The 23,352-nt window shown below is 44.9% G+C and overlaps 1 protein-coding gene across 1 annotated transcript in view; it reads left to right on the plus strand.

Moving 5' to 3' along the window:
* Positions 1-23,352, plus strand: part of ATRNL1 (attractin like 1) — a 1,517,170-nt gene that overhangs the window by 294,556 nt on the left and 1,199,262 nt on the right. The window contains exon 5 of the mRNA XM_033941321.1: positions 22,954-23,162. Coding sequence (XP_033797212.1) covers positions 22,954-23,162 — 209 coding nt within the window. The remainder of the gene's footprint in view (positions 1-22,953; positions 23,163-23,352) is intronic.

Consider the following 23,352-nt stretch of genomic DNA (forward strand, 5'->3'; position numbering starts at 1 on the left):
TTTCAACCTGCCGGATGCGGACTGGAATGTTCAGTCTGCGGAATCGGAAAGAAGTAGGGAGATTGTGGATGCCTTTCAAGAGGCTCTGCTCAGACAAATGGTGTCGGAACCCACAAGGGAAAAAGCGATATTAGATCTGGTCCTCACAAATGGAGAGAGTATCTTTAATGTTTGAGTGGGTGCTCACCTTGGAAGTAGCGATCATCAAACGGTTTGGTTTGATATAACGGCTAAAGTGGAGAGCGGCCGCACGATACTTAAAGTCCTAGATTTCAAACGTACGGACTTTAATGCAATGGGAAAGTACCTGAAGAAAGAGCTGTTAGGATGGGAGGACATAAGAGAAGTGGAAAGACAGTGGTCTAAGCTGAAAGGAGCGATAAAAATGGCTACGGACCTTTATGTGAAGAAAATCAATAAAAACAAGAGAAAAAGGAAGCCAATATGGTTCTCCAACCTAGTGGCTGAGAAAATAAAGGCGAAAGAGTTGGTGTTCATGAAATATAAAAAACCCAAGAAGAGGAGAGCAGAAAGGACTACAGGGTGAAACTGAAAGAAGCCAAGAGAGAGATACGTTTGGCAAAGGCACAAGTGGAAGAACAAATGGCTAAAAATGTAAAAAAGGGAGATCAAAATTTTTTCAGATATATTAGTGAAAGGAGGAAGATAAAAAATGGAATTGCTAGGCTAAAAGATGCTGGGAACAAATATGTGGAGAGTGATGAGGAGAAAGCAAATGTGCTAAACAAATACTTCTGTTCTGTGTTCACAGAAGAAAATCCTGGAGAAGGACCGAGATTGTCCGGCAAAGTTACACGAGAAAATGGAGTAGATTCTGCGCCGTTCACGGAGGAGGGTGTTTATGAGCAACTTGAAAAACTGAAGGTGGACAAAGCGATGGGACCAGACGGGATCCATTCCAGGATACTAAGGGAGCTCAGAGAGGTTCTGGCGAGTCCTATTAAAGACTTGTTCAACAAATCTCTGGAGACGGGAGTGATTCCTGTGGATTGGAGGAGAGCGGATGTGGTCCCTATTCATAAAAGTGGTCACAGGGATGAAGCAGGAAACTACAGGCCGGTGAGCCTCACTTCAGTTGTTGGAAAAATAATGGAAGTGTTGCTGAAAGAAAGGATAGTGTACTTCCTTGAATCTAATGGGTTACAGGATCCGAGGCAACATGGCTTTACAAAAGGTAAATCGTGCCAAACGAACCTGATTGAATTTTTTGATTGGGTGACCAGAGAGCTGGATCGAGGACATATGCTAGATGCAATTTACTTGGATTTCAGCAAAGCCTTTGATACAGTTCCTCATAGGAGGCTGTTGAACAAACTTGAAGGGCTGAAGTTAGGACCCAAAGTGGTGAACTGGGTCAGAAACTGGCTGTCGGACAGACGCCAGCGGGTGGTGGTTAATGGAAGTTGCTCAAAGGAAGGAAAGGTGACTAGTGGAGTCCCTCAGGGTTCGGTGCTGGGGCCAATCCTGTTCAATATGTTTGTGAGTGACATTGCTGAAGGGTTAGAAGGAAAAGTGTGCCTTTTTGCAGATGATACCAAGATTTGTAACAGAGTAGACACCGAAGAGGGAGTGGAAAATATGAAAAAGGATCTGCAAAAGTTAGAGGAATGGTCTATTGCCTGGCAACTAAAATTCAATGCAAAGAAATGCAGAGTAATGCATTTAGGGATTAATAATAGGAAGGAACCGTATATGCTGGGAGGAGAGAAGCTGATATGCACGGACGGGGAGAGGGACCTTGGGGTGATAGTGTCCGAAGATCTAAAGGCGAAAAAACAGTGTGACAAGGCAGTGGCTGCTGCCAGAAGGATTCTGGGCTGTATAAAGAGAGGCGTAGTCAGTAGAAGGAAGAAGGTGTTGATGCCCCTGTACAGGTCATTGGTGAGGCCCCACTTGGAGTATTGTGTTCAGTTTTGGAGACCGTATCTGGCGAAAGACGTAAGAAGACTTGAGGCGGTCCAGAGGAGGGCGACGAAAATGATAGGAGGCTTGCGCCAGAAGACATATGAGGAGAGACTGGAAGCCCTGAATATGTATACCCTAGAGCAGGGGTGTCGAACTCAATCAGAGAAAGGGCCAAAATCTAAAATCCAGCCTAAATCGCGGGCCGAATGGTTTACTGAACAGTCATAAACTGACAATGTTAACCAGAAATGTGAATTTAAAATGAGTGGAACAATCTTTTCCTTAACAGTGCTGTTAATCAACTCACATGCTATCAAGCAAAACAGTAATATTGGTATCAAGCAAAACAGTAATATTGTAATGTACCTAAAATGCTCATTGTTTTGTTTTCTGGCTAGATGTCTGACACCGTTTTCCCCGTATCAATGAGTCAATGTTCGGTTTTATTTCTTGGGTTGTAGCAACCCGCAAAACAGCATGGAGGTTGTCATCGGTAATGCGTGATCTGTGCTTGTTTTTGTTCAGATTCATTATTGAAAACATCTGTTCACAAAGATAGGTGCTCCCGAACATGGATAGAATACGGGCAGCATGAAGTCGGAGCTCTGGCATTGAGTCAGGGGGCAGTAGAGGGTAGAAGTCCTCAATTTCAACATCCTGAAACCTTGATTTCAGGCCACTGTCAGACTGAAGCTCGATTATCTCCATCTGAAGGTGATGGGGCACATTGTTGACATCAACTGTAAAAGGATTGGCAAAGATGTCAAAGCCTGAGTGCTGTGTTCTAAAGTCAGAGAAGCGCCACTCAAATTCACTTAGTAAACGGCTAACTTTGGTAGCCAGCCGACTGCAAGGAAAAGTACCAGAAATAGTGGTTGAGATACTCAAACAAACGGGAAAGTGGGCAAGATTGTCCTGTTCCAGTTGGGACTTCCATAGTTGAAGTTTACGCTGGAATGCTGTGATCATGTCAGACATCTTCGTGATGACTTGTTTGCGTCTCTGCAGCTTCAGATTCAGTTGGGTGAGATGCTCGCATATGTCACACATCATAGCAAAATCACATAGCCAGGCGGGATCCGACAGTTCAGGCAAGAAAAGAGCAATTTGTTCTCTGAGCTCAAAAAATCTTTTGAGGACTGCGCTCTTGCTCAGCCATCTTACTTCTGTGTGGTATGGCACGTCTCCATGCTCTGCACCCACCTCCTATAAAAACTGCTGGAACTGGCGATGATTCAGGCCACGTGCCCTTACAAAGTTAATAGTTTTAATGACTGTGGTCATTATGTCATTCATGTCCAGAACTTTTCCACACATAGCCTCTTGGTGGATAATGCAATGATAAGTAATCAAGGGTGTGTGGCAGTGACTTTTTTGCATTCTTTCCTTCATTAGTCCAACCAAGCCTTTCTTTTCTCCGCACATTGAAGGTGCGCCATCGGTAGTTAGCCCCACCAACTTTTCCCAGGGTAATTTAAAATTATTTTTAGATTTCTCCACAGCCTCAAATATATCTCTACCAGTCGTCGTCCCATGCATGGCAGCTACATCTAAAAGTTCCTCAGTGACAGAGAGGTCGGTCTTCGTAGCACGTATAAAGATGGACAGCTGCGCTGTATCAGTGTTGTCTGTGCTTTCATCGATAGCAAGTGAAAAAGCGAGATAACTGCATGCCTGTTCGGCCAGCTGTGATGATAGATTTCCTGAGAGTTCTTGAACTCTGTCTGCAATGGTGTTTCTTGACAAACTGACAGTTTGAAAACTCTGTATCTGGTCTGGGCATACTTTCTCACACACTTTTAGCATGCATTGCTTCAAAAAGGCACCCTCTGAAAAACACCTTGAAGTACGGGCAATTTCTTCAGCCACTATAAAGCTTGCTTTCACTGCAGCATCATTTTTCGCTGTAGCCTTTGTAAACATTTGCTGCTGTGATTGTAGTTTGCCTTTTAGTTCTTTAACAATTTTATGCTTTTCTTCCAAAGTATATTTGCCATACTTAACATTATGTTTGGTGTCAAAATGACGACGTATATTGTACTCTTTCATCACCGACACTGTCTCATAACACAATATACACACTGGTTTGCCCTCACTAAGCACAAACATGTATTCATTTTCCCATTTGTCATTAAATTGTCTGCCTTCACCGTCAACTTTTCTTTTCCTGGACATTTTGGGATCAATATTGGCAGTAAAAGATGTAGTTTATTGGAAATCTGCGTTAGAATGAAAAAGTCAGTCAATAAATGCCTGGCTGGGTACAGATAGTAGATTCTGTTGCGATTTTTATGCCTACACTTTATGCCAGGAACTGGCAGCTTCTGCTGTGTATTTTTTATGCCCGCACACTCACTCTCTCCTCTGCTCTGCCACCCGCACAACCACATCGGATGCCGGACTATAGGTCACGCCTCCTGAATCATCCTTGCGCGGTATACGCGTGAGCGCGTTGTACAAAATTTTTTTTACATAGTTCCCCCCCCCCCCCCCCGACGTCCGATTCACCCCAAGCAGGACCGCTCGCAAGCACCTGCACCCCCACCCCGAAGGACCACCGACTCCCAACATGATCGGGGCAAGAGGGAGCTCAAGCCCTCTTGCCCCAGCCAACCGCGGCACCCCCGACACGATCGGGGCAAGAGGGAGCTCAAGCCCTCTTGCCCCCCCGACTCCCCGACACGATCGGGGCAAAAAGGAGCCCAAGCCCTCTTGCCCCGCCGATTCCCCAACTCCCCGACAATATCGGGCCAGGATGGAGCCCAAACCCTCCTGACCATGGCGACCCCCAACCCCCACCCCGCACTACATTATGGGCAGGAGGGATCCCAGGCCCTCCTGCCCTCGACGCAAACCCCCCTCCCCCCATCGACCGCCCCCCCACCCCAAGAACCTCCGACCGCCCCCCCAGCCGACCCGCGACCCCCCTGGCCGACCCCCACGACACCCCCACCCCCCTTCCCCGTACCTTTCTGTAGTTGGCCGGACAGACGGGAGCCAAACCCGCCTGTCCGGCAGGCAGCCAACGACGGAATGAGGCCGGATTGGCCCATCCGTCTCAAAGCTCCGCCTACTGGTGGGACCTAAGGCTCCCGGGTCTATTCTGATTGGCCCAGGCGCATTAGGCCCCACCAGTAGGCGGAGCTTTGAGACGGATGGGCCAATCCGGCCTCATTCCGTTGTTGGCTGCCTGCCGGACAAGCAGGTTTGGCTCCCGTCTGTCCGGCCAACTACAGAAAGGTACGGGGAAGGGGGGTGGGGGTGTCGTGGGGGTCGGCCAGGGGGGTCGCGGGTCGGCTGGGGGGGCAGTCGGAGGTTCTTGGGGGGGGCGGTCATTGGGGGGAGATAGATAGCAAGTACGGCCGGCGAGATCACAAGCCTATGTCACCGCGCGTCATTGTGATGGAACGCAACGGCGTGCAGTGATGACAGCGCGGTGCGGGCCACATTGCAAGGCCTGGCGGGCCGGATTTGGCCCGCGGGCCTTGTGTTTGACACATGTGCCCTAGAGGAAAGGAGAGACAGGGGAGATATGATTCAAATGTTCAGATACTTGAAGGGTATTAACGTAGAACAAAATCTTTTCCAGAGAAAGGAAAATAGTAAAACCAGAGGACATAATTTGAGGTTGAGGGGTGGTAGATTCAGGGGCAATGTTAGGAAATTCTACTTTACGGAGAGGGTAGTAGATGCCTGGAATGCGCTCCCGAGAGAGGTGGTGGAGAGTAAAACTGTGACTGAGTTCAAAGAAGCGTGGGATGAACACAGAAGATTTAGAATCAGAAAATAATATTAAAGATTGAACTAGGCCAGTTACTGGGCAGACTTGCACGGTCTGTGTCTGTGTATGGCCGTTTGGTGGAGGATGGGCTGGGGAGGGCTTCAATGGCTGGGAGGGTGTAGATGGGCTGGAGTAAGTCTTAACAGAGATTTCGGCAGTTGGAACCCAAGCACAGTACTGGGTAAAGCTTTGGATTCCTGCCCAGAAATAGCTAAGAAGAAAAAAAAAAAATTAAAATTGAATCAGGTTGGGCAGACTGGATGGACCATTCGGGTCTTTATCTGCCGTCATCTACTATGTTACTATATGACACGAAAAAAAGCAATCAAAGATGGGCTTTGAACTCAAGAACGCTAACCTGAAGAAGCCAATCGTTTGTTGGCAAAACAGGTTCCGTTGGACTTTGAATTGTGGGCTTTGAATATACGATTCATGCAGTTGTGACAACACGGATAACAACATTAAGCATAAGATAAGTGCTTTTCATTTCTATAACCAGATTGTTGGTTGAGATTTACACTATGCAGTGTGATGTTAAGATTTGAATAATAAGAAAAAATTAAAAACCATAAATATTGAGTAGTACAAAGAAAATAAGAATAAAAGACTCAGTAAATTGTAGTCATAAAAATATGGTTTCTGATCTATGAAAGATATCCTTATCACTGAACAACCAAAGGAGAATAGCAATATGATCCTTGGCGTGGTATTCTGAGGTCTTTTCCTTCATTTAGGTATCTGAACTAACAGGTTAACCTTGTGCGAATCTTCAGATCCTGTAACCCATTAGATTCTAGGAATTTCACCATCCTTTCTTTCAGCAACGCTTCCATTATTTTTCGAACAACCGAAGTGAGGCCTGTAGTTTCCCGCTTCATCTCTGCGTCCACTTTTGTGAATAGGGACCACATCCGCTCTTCTCCAGTCCCCAGGAGCCACTCCCGTCTCCAGAGATTTGTTGAACAAGTTGCACTTTATTCTGCAGTTATGTATGCAGTTGAAGAATCTGCTCTTTTTTTTGTACATAGGAAGCTGAGTGAGAAATCAGTAAAAACAGCTGTGGCTATGCTTCAAGGATTAAGGAAAGACTTGATACATGCAGTCTGATTGTGTTGGAGCGCCCTCTACTGGACTGGAATCATTAGAAAGCAAAATTCAGCCCAGGGGGAGAGAGAGAGGTTGTGCTTTAAAGGGATACTGACCAGTGTTCCCTCTAAGCGGGCGGGTGTTGTGAGCAAACTTTTTTCACCGTGAGCCAAAAATATCGGGCGCCAGCAAGTTATGAGCCAACTCGCCCGATTCTCCTCTCGCCGCCCTGCCATCTGCCGTACGCCTCTTCCGATCGTGCGCTGTGACGAGAAACGTGTGTGCTGCGATGTAATATTTTGTGCGCCAGCGCACGCCAGCGCAGCTTAGCGGGAACACTGGTTCAAATGGTTTTATTTATTTCCCCAAATTTATTTTTGTTATACGCATTGAAAATATTTGATATTGCGTTTAAATCAAAATCTCAATAAACTTGAAACGAGTGCCCGTGAGATTGTGGGAGGGTTAAATACTCAAAACTTAGAAGTTTTTGCTACGCCAGCTTTCTGGTATCTTTACATACAGTGGCGTACCTAGCATATGTAACATCCGGGGCCCATCATTTTTTGGCACCCCCCCCCATCTGTAAGAAAAACATGATTTTTAGTAACAAACCACACGTCACACATGAGTACCTAGGAAAAGGCAGCATCTTACATATTGCAGTGAGCAGTACATCAATACACCCATTGTAAAACTAAACAAGCCAGACCAGCACAGATCAATCCTACACCGTCAATCCTAACAGAAAACCATGTCTTTCGAACACACAGAACACAGAAAACACCTTCGCCTAGTAAGGAATATGTAATCACAAACTAACCCCTCCCTCTTTTACAAAACTGTAGTGTGGATTTTAGCTACGGAGGTAACAGCTCTGATGCTCATAAAATTCTGAGCATCAGAGCTGCTACCACCAAGGCTGGTGCTAAAAACGCTTCACAGTTTTGTAAAAGGGGGGATAAAATAAAAATACATAGACAAAGGTTAAATTGAACCAGCAAGAAGCTGGACTCTGCATACAATGCTTCACAGAAACAGTGACACATGTCTCCTAAAGCAATAAATAAATAGAAATTTTTTTCTACCTTTGTCTTCTGTGGTTTCTCCTTTCCTCATCTTCTTGTAACTCTCTTCCTTCCATTCACTGTCTGCCGTCTCTCTTCCCCTATATGGCATCTTCTCTCCTTCTATGCCCCTTCCAGAAACTGTATGCCTCCCCCTTCCATCTCTCCTTTCACCCCATTGGTCTGGCATCTCTCTCCTCGCCTTCCCTCTCCCACACCTCTCCTCATAGTCTGGTATCTCCCCTTCCCTGATTCTCTGGCATCTCTCTCCTTTCCTTTTCTTCCATCTTTCGTTCCCCCTCCATGCTCTCACATCTCCCCCTTCCTTTTCCCTTAGACTGGCATACCTTCCTCCTATGCTCCAAGCCCTGGCATCTCCTTTAATTCCCTCCCTCATCTTCCTTCTCCCTCCAGCTGGGTACCGCAACACTCTTCCCTGCAGCTCTGCACTTCCCCACAATTGCCATGCTTCGGTTCCTCTTCTTCCTTCCTTCCCCCCCCCCCCCCGCGGGACCCTGCGGCACCATCAACTCTTACTCCCTCTAATGTCGGCCCTGCAGCTCCAGACTTCCTCGCACCTTCTCCCCTCCCCCTTTGGATCGCTATTATTTTAAATGTTATAGCCGCGGAGCTGTATCCATCAGTGGAGATGTCTAACCTCGGCCTGCCCCGGAACTCTTACTGCAACAGTGACTTCCTGTTCCTGCCTAGACGGGCGGCTGCTGCAGTAAGAGTTCCGGGGCAGGCCGAGGTTAAACATCTCCACTGATGGATACAGCTCCGCGGCTATAACATTTAAAATAATAGCGATCCAAAGGGGGAGGGGAGAAGGTGCGAGGAAGTCTGGAGCTGCAGGGCCGACATTAGAGGGAGTAAGAGTTGATGGTGCCGCAGGGTCCCGCGGGGGGGGGGGGGGGGGAGGAAGGAAGGAAGAAGAGGAACCGAAGCATGGCAATTGTGGGGAAGTGCAATCCCCCCAATGCGTCCCCTTACCTTACCTCCCCTTACCTTTGCGACGCGTGTGTGCGCTGTGAAGAGAAACTTTGCGCTGCGATGTAATATTTTGTGCGCGCGCGCAGGCCAGCGCACCTTAGCGGGAACACTGATACTGACATAATTTATAGAAATAGGAATTTGAAACTTGCCGCCAGATGTTTTCAGCAGTAGTACAGGAGGAGCCAGATAACCTGAGGCCAAAGGAGTATTGTCCAAAAAGGTTTCCACATCCTCTGAAATTATATACCTTTTGTATCCCATTTCACTGCATAGTAAGTAAGAACATAATAACATAAGAGTTGCCATACTGGGACAGACTGAAGGTCCATCAAGCCCAGTATCCTGTTTCCAACAGTGGCCAACCCAGGTCCCAAGTACCTAGCTAGATCCTAAGTAGTAAAATAGATTTTATTCTGCTTGTCCTAGGAATAAGCAGTGGATTTCCTCAAACCATCTCAATATCTCAATATCCATCTCTATGGACTTCCCTTTTAGGAAATTATCCCAATTTTTTTGAAACCCTTTTAAACATTGATACAATAGGGGCTTCAGTTCTCATCCATGTAATTAATATTGAAGCTTATTTTCAATAAGCACTTAGATACACACAATACCATGGAAACCTATGGTACATTGTGTGTCTAAGTGCTTTGAAAATGGTACTTTGTATGTCTGTGTGCTTTGAAAATGAGCCCTTCATTCCTTTTGGACTTGGAAGTAGAACATATGTATTTTATAAAATATGCCTGTGAGTTGTGACTCTTCTCCTGACCATGCCTTCTATACAAGTATGTGCTGGCTTGCATTGTGCAAACTTTACAGTATGACCTAATTTTATAAAGAGCCTTTTGCACAAATCAGCATTGAGCAGCCAATTCTATAAGTGAACATCTCATTTTAGAAATTCCAATGCTGTATGGTTAGATTATATTATCTAATAGCATCTCTTTGAATCTAAAGCTTTATTAACCTTCTAGAGCAGGGGTGTCCAATGTCGGTCCTCGAGGGCCGCAGTCCAGTCGGGTTTTCAGGATTTCCCCAATGAATATACATGAGGCCTATTTGCATGCACTGCTTTCATTGTATGCTAATAGATCTCATGCATATTCACTGGGGAAATCCTGAAAACCCGAATGGACTGCGGCCCTCGAGGACCGACATTGGACACCCCTGTTCTAGAGTGTTATGATATTACTACTACTACACTGTAAACTGAAAAAACATCACACCAAAATGGTTTTTGATTGGGTTGCTTATCCAATTTCTAAGCGAGATACAAATTAAAATATAATAGGGAAAACAAAAACATGACTAAAATAAAAAAAAACGCCACTAATAGTTGACAGATTGAATGATAAACACGAGACAGAAAGGAAGCTGCGTTGGAACTACAAAAGTTATATAGGAAAGAAAGACAAATAAGGAACAAACAAAAGGAAGGGGAACATTGCTACTTGTTTCTTTAGAGGAATTTGAAAAATGAAAAGAGTGAAAAAATTAAATGTTGAAAGCTTCTTTAAATAGGTGGCTCTTGAGTAGGTCCTTGAAATGGACATTATTCTCCTCTTTTACAGGAGCTGGAAGGGTATTCCAAAGTTGTGGGGCCACTACTGAAAAAATGTCATGCCTTTTTGTTCCTATTATTCGGAGGGAGGGGACTATAAGCAATTTACTTTCGGATGATCTAAGAATCCAGGAATAAGATATTTATTGATGAATAAGATATTTGATGAATTTGATGATATTATTATGAATTTGATGATATTTATTGATGAATTGAGGTGATTTGGAATGTATCGTTTTAAACGTTATTAATTAAATTTTATAAGAAATTATTTGATTTGGTAACCAATGGGCATTTCAAAGTAATGGGGTTACATGGTCATATTTCCTAGTTTTTGTTATTAGTTTGATTGCAGCGTTTTGAATTATTTGAAGGCGTCTTAATTCTTTCTGAGCCAATTCTTATGAAATTTAGTGCATTGTGTCCTGAATTAAGTTGATGTAAAATGTTGTAAATATTTCCCACCATACTACAACACTGAATTGTAAAAATGAATTGTTGCTATGGGATACACACAGAAGCAGATGATAGTTTGTAAAAACAGTCTCTGCAGAAGACTGAATTCTGATAAAGAACTTAGTATTGCTAAAAGGTTACAGCAGTCAACAATTGTTGAGAGTTGTAACAAAAATGGCTTTGATGTGCTGCTCTGCAAGATTGTAAGCTAGATAGCGGATGACCGTGCTCGATTCACACACAAGAGCACATTAACTTTGTAAGTGATCTTGTACTGAGCCAGGAGGACATGCTGCAAACACACTGAACAACTCACTAAATAACAAGTGAAGCTGGAATAAACCACACAACTGTGGTTAGGATAATTCATGACGATCTGAAATTAAACTGTCTTAAAAAGCATTGTGCTCAAGAGTTAACTTTACACAACAAAGACACATGCCTGAAATGATGCAAGCAGCTTTTGACCAAGTATACGGAGCACAGCATCAGCTTCATCTGGTTTACAGATGAAAAGATATTTACATTAGCTCTACTGATTAACATGCAGAATGATCGCCTGTACGTGTCTTCAACAACACGGAAGCGAGAGGTTAATGCCAAATGCTTGCTACGGACCCACCCACCCAACCTTCAGCCAATCAGACATGGCCTTGGTTGCAATCTCGAAACTCAGAGTCACAGATTTGTTCTTCATTAATCCTGGGGTTAAGATCAACGACGCATACTACTGGGACACTCTTGACACATAAACTGTTGCAAGCGATCCATCACATGTTGGGAGACTACTTCATCTTCCAACAGGACAATGCCCCAGCACATTGGGCAAAGGACACCTTAGAACTTCTACATTGAGAGGCCCCAGACTTCATTGGTCCACACCTCTGGCCCTTGAATTCACCTAATCTAAACCCAGTTGACTACCGGATCTGGGGGCTGATACAGGAACACGTCTACCCAGTGGCGTACCTAGGGTATGTGGCACCCGGGGCCCATCATTTTTTGACACCCCCCCATGTAAAAAAATATTTTTTGTAATAACCATGAAAAATAAATGGTCATAATAGAAACAGGCACTGAAAATTTTATTTTATTGAACCTCATATATGTAACCATTAATCCAAACATAACATAAATTATGTCTGAATTGTCATGACATCAGAAGTACATATGGAGTAGTTGCAGGTGATGCTTGGGACAGTTCTGATTGTGTTAGTTCGGTTTTATGTGTTTTTAAAAAGAAGGGTTTTTATTTCTTTTTTGAAAGTTTTGTAGTCTGTGGTCGAGGTCAATAGGTTGTAGAGTTGGGGGGTCGAGTGTTAGGAGGTTGTCGAACAGTTTTTTTTCTTTTGACGATTTTGGTTGGAGGGTGTGTGAATGGTGCGTGAGTTCTCCTATGTCTGGTTGAAGTGGATTTAATTATTTAGCTGAAGAAATTAGTAAACCCCCCCCATTCCACACACATTAATTCTCTTCCATTTTTGTTCCCATTCTAAAAAACACTGATAAGTTCCCAGAAAAAAAATACATTAAAACAAGAAGTGAAAACAAAGGCCCCTACAGATGAGAACATAACATAAGAATAGCCTAACTGGGTCAGACCAATGGTCCATCATGTCCAGTAGCCCATTCTCATGGTAACCAATCCAGGTCATTAGTACCTGGTCAAAACCCAAAGAGTAGCAACATTCCATGCCACCGATCCAGGGCAAGCAGACACTTCCCCCCAAGTCTTAATAACAGACTATGGACTTTTCCTCCAGGAATTTGTCCAAACCTTTCTTAAAATCAGCAATGCTATCTGCTTTTACCATAACTTCTGGCCACTTCATTTTTAAGCTTAGTTCTTTCCTTCCAAACAGAGACCTTGCTAGATGTCAAATACAGAAAGAACAAGGTAACTTTGTCAGTTTAATAAAATGTAAGGATGGTCGCACCCCCACAATGTTAGGTAGTAGGGGTTAAGTGAAATGCGCACTGACAGACGCCAGGTCCCAGGTTCAGTTCCCTCACAGATGACTCACCAGAAAGTAGAATAAAGAAGGCATAGCCAGAGATGTTTGCATAAAGAATATATTATAGAAATAGTCTTACAGAAAAGCAATATTTATAATCATTACAATTAAGTGGAGAGTATTATACTTAAATAGAGAGCCCAGCAGTTCCCCTGCCTTACAGAGTCCAGAAGGAATTGAGTGTGAAGTTTCAGGGAAAGGCAGAGAGAGAGAGAGGGGGATGGGGTGATGTTTCGTGTTCCATAGATAAAGAGAAGGATAGACAGAGAGATAGAGAGAGCTCAAGAGAGAACCAGAGTGCCAAGCCAAGAGATAGCTAGATAGAAAGAGAGAGAGAGGGCCAAGACCCCTCTCCTGATAGCTTGATAGGGAAAAGAGACACTGATAGCTCCATAGAAAAAGAGAGAGAGATATTGATAGAGCAGAGAGCAGGCTTTTATACCTTGGAATCTTATTCTGACTAGAGAAAATATTGTATCTCCCAGTATCTTTCTGTTTAGAACTTGCAAACTGTTTGAGACAATGGTCAATTTAATTGACAAAGGAGAGTGTGACATCTGCAAGCATGGTGATGGGATTAAGTCTCTGGCTTGATCTGTGCACCATTGTCCTAAGCACCCTCTTAATCAGACATTAACACCTTTTAGCTAGTCCTGATTCAATCAGGGAAACTAAAAACATATCAGGGATACTTAACACAGTCTCCCTGCACTAAGGGTCTATCTGCCTTCCCATGCCAGGGTCAGATTGATATAATTTCCCATAAGCCTCTAGGCTGACAAACTTCACACGGACTTAGCTGTGCAGGAAATGTGAATCTCCTCATACACCCACCATATACTGCAAAAATGTGCAAAGATCTGTTTTTTTCTTTCGATCACTACATAGTCTAATGCCACACAAGCAGCGCTGTTACAAACATATTCTGAAGGTCAATGCTAAAGTTAACAAAGTTTCCTTCTTTGGACCACAAGGAGATACTGACAAACCACTAGAAGAGATCCCAAAACAACTACCCAGGCACAACACCCAAAGACCCACTCAGTGTGTGAACCAGTTGAGTGGAGTGGTCTAACTGGGGGGTGGAAATGGGCCCAGAGTTTGCTCAGCAGAATTTCCCAGACCACCTCTTCCTTTCAACACATTGACACGCTGCCGCCACCACCACCACCATTAGGAACACCTCAACAGGTAGGCCAGCAATGCTTATAAACTTTATAAAACACATTATTATATTTTCTTATAAAGCACATATTTTAATTGAACTCTCTGACATCCTCAGCCTTGCCATTCACAAAAATAGAAGGAAGAAAAGTTCCCGTTTCCTGCTGTCTCATGTCCCCGGCCTATACAATATTTTTCTTCTTCAGACCCTTCAAAAGTCTGACCTCGTTTCACTTGCATTATAAAGTACTGAGGATGCCATCTCTCTCCAATCCCAGGTCCTAAAGTCTAAGACAGTAGTGCAAACTAGTGCTGCCCGATTCAAGAAAAAAAAATTTTTCGATTCGATTCAGCCTATTGAATTGGTTTTTCGATTCAACTTTCCTGCCCAATTGGGTGTTTGTTTTGTTTTTTTTAAACATTCTGGTGGGTTTATTTTATAGCTTTTTCACCCCCCTTTGGCTTCTCCTAACCACACTGGCGCTGTGGTGTAAATAAAATAAAGAAACAAAAAGGAATTTTCCTCTCTTTTAAATCATAGCTCACGTTTGCGGTCTAACATCAGCTCTGGCAGGATACACATTTCAAATCTGACATATTGTAATCACAAAACAGAAAATAAAATTAGTTTTTCTACCTTTTGTTGTCTGGTTATTTTTCAAATCTTGTTAGTCTAAGGCTCTGGTTGTCTTCTGATAACTTGCTTGCCAGGGTCTCCTTCTTCCTTCTTTCTGCATGCTAACCATCCATCTGCCATCTCTGTCCTCCCCGTTTCCCTTCCCTCCCCAGGAGGTCTGGCATCTATCCTTTTTTCATCTCCCTCCACAGATCTATCTTTTCTTAACTACCCTTTCATCCAGCATCTCTCCCTCCTTCCCCACCACCCCAGGGTCCACCATCTCTCCCTTTCTTTTCCCAACTATCCTCCTATCCAGTATCTATATCCCCCCCTCCACACTATCCCTTGTGTCCAACTTTTCTCCCTTTCTGTTCCTTCCCTCTCTAAAAACTATGGTCCATCATCTCTCCCTCTTCTCTATTTTCAGACCCATTATTTCTTCCCACCCAAAGTCCGGCATATGCGCGTCTCTTTGAACCCCCTCATTCCCTCCGTGTATTTCTACACCAGGGCCCCCCTCCCTGAAGGCCTGTCCCCCCCCCTTAAAGGTCTGCATCCCACCCCTGAAGGCCTGCACTCCCCCCCGAAGGCCTGCACTTCCCCCCTCCGAAGGCCTGCACCCCTCTTGAAGGCCTGCACCCCCTTTGAAGGCCTGCCTGCCTGCTTGCCCCCCCCTAAAGGCCTGCCTGCCTGATCCCCTTGAAGGCCTATCCCCCCCTTGAAGGCCTGTCCCCCCCCCTTGAAGGCCTGTCCCTCCCTTGAAAGCCTGCCTGCCTGTCCCCCCCCCTTGAAGGCCTGTCCCTCCCTTGAAAGCCTGCCTGCCTGCCTGACCCCCCCTTGAAGGCCTGTCCCCCCTTTGAAGGCCTGCCTGCCTGTCTCCCCTTTGAAGGCCTGCCTGTCCCCCCCCACCTTGAAGGCCTGCCTGCCTGTCACCCCTCCCTCCCCCTTGAAGGCCTGCCTGCCGGCCTGCCTGCCCGCCCCACCCCGAAGGATCGCTCGCCCCCCTGGCCTCCCTGCACCACCTGAATCAGGCCCTGATGGGGTGCTCCCGGCCTTGAGTTCAGTCCCCCCCCAAAGGACCGCTCGCCCCCTGGCCTCCCTGCACCACCAGAATCAGCCCGCAGCGGGATCGCGATGTCAGCGATCCCTTTGCTGCTTCGGAGCTGCTTCCTCTGCCGCGGTCCCGCCCCTTCTCTGACGTCAGAGGAGGGGAGGGGTGGGACTGCGGCGCAGGAAGCAGCGCCGAAGCAGCTCAGGGATCGCCGACATTGCGATCCCGCTGCGGGCTGCTTCATAGGTGGTGCAGGGAGGCCAGGGGGGGCGAGCGGTCCTTCGGGGGTGGGGGGGACTGAACGGCAAGGCCGGGAGCACCCCCCTCAGGGCTGGCACCCAGGGCGGACCGCCCCCCCTTAGTACGCTACTGCGTCTACCAGACAGTGATATCTGACATCGAAGACCTTAAACAGCGCTTCATCTCTGTTTGGGCCGAGTTGAAGCAGTGCATCGTTAAGTCCATAGATCTAATTTAATCTAATCTAATCTACAATTTGTGAGTCGCTCTATGCCTAAATAGGTTCAAGGCAACATACAATTCATGTGTTAAGCAAACAAGATAAAGGGGACATTAAGCAGGAGGAGGAGTGGGAGGGGCGAAGAGACCTCTATGGGGAAGCAGAGAGGAGATATTTGTAGTACGGTTTACATTGGATAAGCATTGAGGAAATATTAAATACAGTTTATATTGGAGCAAGGAAGAGATCTTTATGAGTCGAATAAGCTGTTGATTGTCAATGGAGTATATCGTCTTGAAGAGAAGAGTCTTTAGTTTCTTTTGAAATCCGAGATAGCTGAGGGTGTGCCTTTGTGCAAAAAGAGCACACTTTGAACATCTGCTTAATTGAAACATTACTTTTTGACCTAAATTTTTCTGCAAATACGCCATAAAACTTTTTGATATGTTTTTATTCAGTTCAGAATTCATTGTTACAAGGTAGTGTTGTGTATGGTGGGAAATATTTACAACATTTTACATCCAACTTCATTTAGGACACGATGCACTAAATTTCATAAGAATCGGCTGAGTTCTGTGGAAGATACAACAAAAACCATTATGGTATGGTTTTTTCTGATTCACCATGTATTTATCATGTCTATAGTGCTGAAAGGCATACACAGCGCTGTACATTTAACATGCAATAGACGGTTCCTGTTCAGAAGAGCTTATAATCTAATTTGGATGGACAGACAGGACATATAGAGCTTGAGGAGATTCTTGCAAAGAGAAAGATAGGATGGACATTGGTATCTTATGGTGAGTGAGAATTAGGAGTTAAAAGCAGCCTTTCAAAAAGTTGGCTTTTAGCTTAGATTTGAATACTGCTAGAGATGGAGCTTGAGGACTTAACCTGATGAACGGAGTTCACAGGGACAGCATAGGGGGAGATAGGTGAGGAGAGATATTGAGGGGTTGCAGAGTGTATGCACTTTTAAGTCAGTAAGAGGGATTTGAACTATATTCGGCAATGGATGGGGAGCCAATGAAATGACTTGAAAATTTTGAATGGATTGAAGGAGAGAGAGAGATGGTTGAACAAGTTTCAGTAATCTAAGTGATGAGGGTGTGGATAAGGATTTTCAGTAGTGTGCTTGAAAAGAAGAGGTTAGATTCTGGTAATATTATAGAGCAGTGGATCCCAACCCGGTTCTTGAGGACCACCAGGCCAATCGGGGTTTCAGGCTAGCCCTAATGAATATGCATGAGAAAGATTTGCATTTAATGGAAGTGACAGCCATGCAAATCTGTTCCATGCATATTCATTAGGGCTATCCCAAAAACCCGATTGGCCTGGTGGTCCTCCAGGACAGGGTTGGGAACCACTGTTATAGAGCAGTGGTAGGGAACTCTGGTCCTTGAGAGCTGTATTCCAGTCAGGTTTTCAGGATTTCCCCAATGAATATGCATGAGATCTATTTGCATGCACTGCTTTCAATGCATATTCATTGGGGAAATCCTAAAAACCCGACTGAAATACGGCTCTCAAGGACTGGAGTTCCCTACCCTTGTTATAGAGGAAGAAGTGACAGGCTTTAGTTTAGAGGTTTGTTGGATCTGAACGGAGAAGGAGAGAGAGGAGTCGAAGATGAGCCTGAGGTTGCAAGCTGATGAGACAGGGAGGAGGAGAATGTTGTCCCCTAAAATAGAGAAGGAGGCATCTTCATCTGGAAGAATAAAGGTCGTCTGATGGGAAATGCAGGCTGCGAGACATTTCAAGAAAGAACCGAAGACATTCCTTATAGGAAAGTTGGTTTGAACTGGAGGTTTTTTGAATTTGTTTTCAATTTATTGTTGCTGATTGTTATATTATTGATGTGTATGATTTGTGTTTCACTTAGATATAATAGTGCATATATTAATAATTTGTACTCTACTTAGAAATGTGAGATAATGTGGGCTATAAATATATATTTTTTAAATTAAGAAATAAATCATCGGAGTTCTCAGATTCCATTACAGAATGCTAGCACAACCCGGTATGGGTGTGCCTAACGTCTAGGCCCCCGTAGTTCCAGCAGCCATAGACCTGAAAATTATTGACGGAATGAAGCAGAGATAAATTTTGGTGCCCAACCACTCGCCGTGAAGCAGCGGACTAAAGTAAACTCCGCGAAACGCTGGCCGCGTCGGCACATATGAGAACAAGCACTGATTAAGATAAGTAATCATCTGTCGGTTCTTTTCAAACTAATGGGGAGGTGCATTTTTGAAATTTCAAAGTTTAATTAAAAGCACTTAATAAACCAAAAAAAATTAAAAAAAATTATTGAAATAGAATGAACACTAATTAAATCGGGGTTTTGGCCAATGACTGGAGTACGGAGCAAAATTGAGGACTAAAACTACGCTGATAATCTCAGTCGATGAAAGGACTGCGTGTAGCATTCCCAATTCTGAGGCCTTTTTTCCCTGATAAAGAATGACTTATAACAGCACATGATTGGTAAATGTACCCCTCCGATTGAGGGGATTATCTGATATTGAAGGTATATTAGCTACTTATACCACTCGGGTAGTTAGATTTAAGGTAATTCTGGTCACATCACATAACTACAGGACTCTTACTTAGCTACAGTAAAAAAAAAAATGTTCTTAGCACGTCCTTGCGAGTCACATGCACATTTTTCCAGGACTGGCAAAAATGTTAACATGGGAGCACACTGCCTCCAATTTAAACGGCAGCAAATGTGTTAACCAATTGGCAGGTGGTAATGTGAGCCCTTCCCAAAAATAAATAGAATAAATCACATGCAAAATACATGCAAGCATGGGCTTTAGTGCGTTCTGCAGTCTTTTTTCTCAATGCACATAGTAAAAGGGCCCCTATATTCTGTAAGTTGCACATTTGTGACAGCCCTGCCCATAGCTCTTCCGTGCTGTGTCCATATGAATATCCCACTCATATTTACATTTTATGCCACTTAGGACTAGATTCTTTATATAGGGACCTAAAAAAAAAATCGGCTCTGAAAAAAATGCTGAGCAGTATCTTATAAATGGCGCTTAACTTTAGATGCAGCCAACGGAAACCTGGTGCCAATTCTCACACCTAAATTAAGCGCGGATTCCCCCTTATTCTATAACTGCATGCGTAAGTTGGAGGAATACTCCTGATCTGCCCATTTCAATTAAAACCAATTAGCCCCAATAATTTCTCATTACGATCTCAGTTATTGGCACTAATTGACTATTCAATTAAATTGCAATTTTTTTAGTGCTTTTTATAGAATTGGGGGGTTAACGTGCACCTGCACAGAAAAGCGCTCAGTCAATTTGCTGCCACTTATGCATATATTATTAAATGCCAGGTTTCTGCCCATTGACCTTCATATGTGCAAAAAGGATTTGTAATTTTACCTGCAAACATGTAATCTTATGCACATTTGTGACTGTCTCTGGGAAAAGGAGACTAAAGTAACAGATCCAAAATGTTGAAAAAGGCAGATTTTTCATGTCCTAACTCCATAACTAGTTTGCAAAAGTTATGTTTGAACTTCTGTAACTTTTAGAATAATGAGTTTGGACTGTTGTACTCATATTACAAATTGTTCACTATAACTAAATTCATTAAAACCTAACTTTTTTATTTTTGTTTCTTGTGATTTTGGTCACCTTTGGTCATATGTAGCTGGTGTATGCATTAGGTTATCTGTCCTGAGTTAGAGGGTTTTTTTTTAAGGTGGGGTTAAGAAGCAGTTAGGATTTCATGAAATACTCTATACATGTACTTTCCACAGGATAAAATAACCTTCTTCTGTTATAAAATTTACCTTTTGAGAGTAATTTTGCAAAGCATTCACGTAGAAAGTACATTTTAGACACAGAAAATTACTTATACAGTTGTGTGGCTGAATAGGAACTACAAGAACAAGGGGGCACTCGGAGAAATTGAAAGGGGACAGGTTTAGAACCAATGCTAGGAAATTTTTTTTCACTCAGAGGGTGGTGGACACCTGGAATGTACTTCCAGAAGCTGTGATAGGACAGAGTACATTAAGGGGACTCAAAGAAGTTCCTGAAGGATACGGGGATTGAGGGATATAGATAGAGGTAGAGATAGAGATAGGATCATGAAAGGGTATAGATTGAAGAATAATGAGGATTGTAAGGTTTTAGCCAATGGATCACTTACAAGTCACAGACCTGATGGGCCGCCGCGGGAGCAGACTGCTGGGCACGATGGACCCCTGGTCTGACCCAGCGGAGGCAACTTCTTATGTTCTTATAGGAGTACTTGTATCAAGAAAGTAGTCCATACTTTAATGTGCACCACTGCGGGGCATGGTTTGGACAGAGTGGGGATGAATTTGCAACATAAGAGTGTGTTCTGCAGGATGCTGCCCCTTTTCCTTGATAGCGCTCCCTCACAGTGTCAGGGCCACCTTAAAATTTACAGTCCCGCCCAGGGAAGGAAGTGGCCTGTGAGGGGCAGGGCCAGGAGGTCATAGTCCAGGAAGTATATAACTTAAGACCATAACTAGGTTAAGGAGGACCAGAGGGAAGCAGCTACACCTCACAGCATAGGCATCCTATGCAACCGTTCTAGTCGAGCTCCGGGTGGAACCTTGAAGATTTTGTAGCTTGACCTGAGTAATTTCTAGAGACTTATCTGGTAACTTTGAGGAACCAGACCAGGGACAAGTACCGTATTTTCACGCATATAACGCGCGCGTTATACGCGTTTTTACCTACCGCGCATACCCCTCGCGCGTTATACGCGTGAGCGCGGTATACAAAATTTTTTTTACATAGTTCCCACCCCGCCCGACGCCCGATTCACCCCCCCCAGCAGAACCGCTCGCACCCCCACCCCGAACGACCGCTCGCACGCGCTCCCACCCGCACCCGCATCCACGATCGGAGCATGAGGGAGCCCAAGCCCTCTTGCCCGGCCGACTCCCCAACTCCCCGACAATATCGGGCCAGGAGGGAGCCCAAATCCTCCTGGCCACGGTGACCCCCCTACCCCCACCCCGCACTACATTACGGGCAGGAGGGATCCCAGGCCCTCCTGCCCTCGACGCAAACCCCCCTCCCTCCAACGACCCGCCCCCCCCCAAGAACCTCCGACCGCCCCCCCAGCCGACCCGCGACCCCCCTGGCCGACCCCCACGACACCCCCACCCCCCTTCCCCGTACCTTTGGTAGTTGGCCGGACAGACGGGAGCCAAACCCGCCTGTCCGGCAGGCAGCCAACGACGGAATGAGGCCGGATTGGCCCATCCGTCCCAAAGCTCCGCCTACTGGTGGGGCCTAAGGCGCGTGGGCCAATCAGAATAGGCCCTGGAGCCTTAGGTCCCACCTGGGGGCGCGGCCTGAGGCACATGGGCGGGTGAACGGAGAGTCGGGACAGCGCACGGAGAGTCGGGGCAGTGCACGGAAAGTCAGGGAGGGTGAACGGAGAGTCGGGACAGCGCACGGAGAGGCGGGGCAGTGCACGGAAAGTCAGGGAGGGCGAACGGAGAGTCGGGACAGCGCACGGAGAGTCGGGGAGGGCGAAAGGACAGTCGGGCTGCATGCGTGGTATACCCGTGAGCGCGGTATACAAAAGTTTTTGTACATAAAATCGTGGTTTCTGCGCGCTATACCCGTGTGCGCGTTTTACACGGGTGCGCGTTATCTGCGTGAAAATACGGTAGTGTACTGCTCTGCTGAGAGGGAGTAAAGTATACAGGACACAGGATGATGTTGTTACATTTATGGACTAATTTTCTGTTACCCTTTAATTTACCTGTGAATGGAACAGGACTCCTGACCTAACAGATTAAGTAAATATTATATTCCTTCGGGGTCAGGAGCTCTTAAGCCTTTTCCTAATTTCTATATTTCTGTTTGGTTTTATTATCTCTTCATAATAGTCAATCTTCCTCCCTCTGACTTTGTGGTCTAAGAAAGATTTTTCATTTTTTCCTTGTTTGATAAATTGTATTTTCTTGTTTTCCATAAGTTTTGCTTGTGAATTATGTTAAAATTTCAATAAATAATTATAATATTGTATTCCTTCACCTATAGCTGTCTTACCTGGGCACTGGATCCACTCTCATTCATGTCAGCAAAAGCACACACCTATTTTTACACCTTTGGAGCTAATGTAAATTTCTGCATGAAGTGAAGATTTGCTCACTGTTGGGGCATAGGGAAGCAGGCAGCATGTTCTCACATGTGGGTGACATCATCCATGGAGCCTGGTATGGACAGTACTAAAGTTTACTGTCACTTTAAGCTTTAGAAAGCTTTGACTACCCGCACATGCGAATGCCTTTCCGCCTGATGCCAGCTCACAAGGACATCAGTTTTTAATTTTCTGTGGAGTGAAGAACACCTATGGACTTTGTCTAGTCGAGTTTTAAAAGCAGTTAGCTTAGCAGGATTTAAAAAAGGTTTGGCTAATTTTCTGAAAGAAAAGTCCATAAGCCATTCTATTATTATGATGGACTTGGGAAAATCCACAATTTATTTCTAGGATAAGCAGCATAAAATCTGTTTTACTGTTTTGGGATCTTGCCAAATACTTGTATCCTGGGTTGGCCATTGTGGAAACAGGATACTGGGCTTGATGGACCTTTTATGTTCTTATGTACTGGGAGAATAGCCAAACACCTTACATCCCTGCTTCTTTGATACAGTGTAAGCTAGCACTCTGTGGTAAAATCAGCACTCGAGGTTTCTGTTAACACTGTAAGATGTCCATCAAGTATTTCTTTTTATGCTTTCTCTTCCATAGGATGAATTCGTGCCCTAACAATTGCTCAGGTCATGGGAAGTGCACAACAGGTTCTTCGGCTCCTAGCAGGGTGTACTGTGAGTGTGACAAATACTGGAAGGGGGAAGCATGTGACATCCCCTACTGCAAGGATAACTGTGGCAGCCCCGACCATGGCTACTGTGACCTGACGGGAGAGAAGCTGTGCGTGTGTAATGACAGCTGGCAAGGTGAGAACATCTCTTGTATGCACCTACACATTGGGATCATGGTAGAGTGGCTGAACTTATCTCAGCAGACAGGAACCCATAGCTGCAGTGAAGAGGATCATGGGCTGTGTACCTGGGGCAGCAATATTTCCTAACTTTTACTGGCCTGTTTGCATTTCTGTATAATTTGTGTTTAAATCCCTGTTTTGCA

This window comes from Geotrypetes seraphini, chromosome 4, assembly GCF_902459505.1.
Source record: "Geotrypetes seraphini chromosome 4, aGeoSer1.1, whole genome shotgun sequence".
Classification (NCBI taxonomy): Eukaryota; Metazoa; Chordata; class Amphibia; order Gymnophiona; family Dermophiidae; genus Geotrypetes; species Geotrypetes seraphini.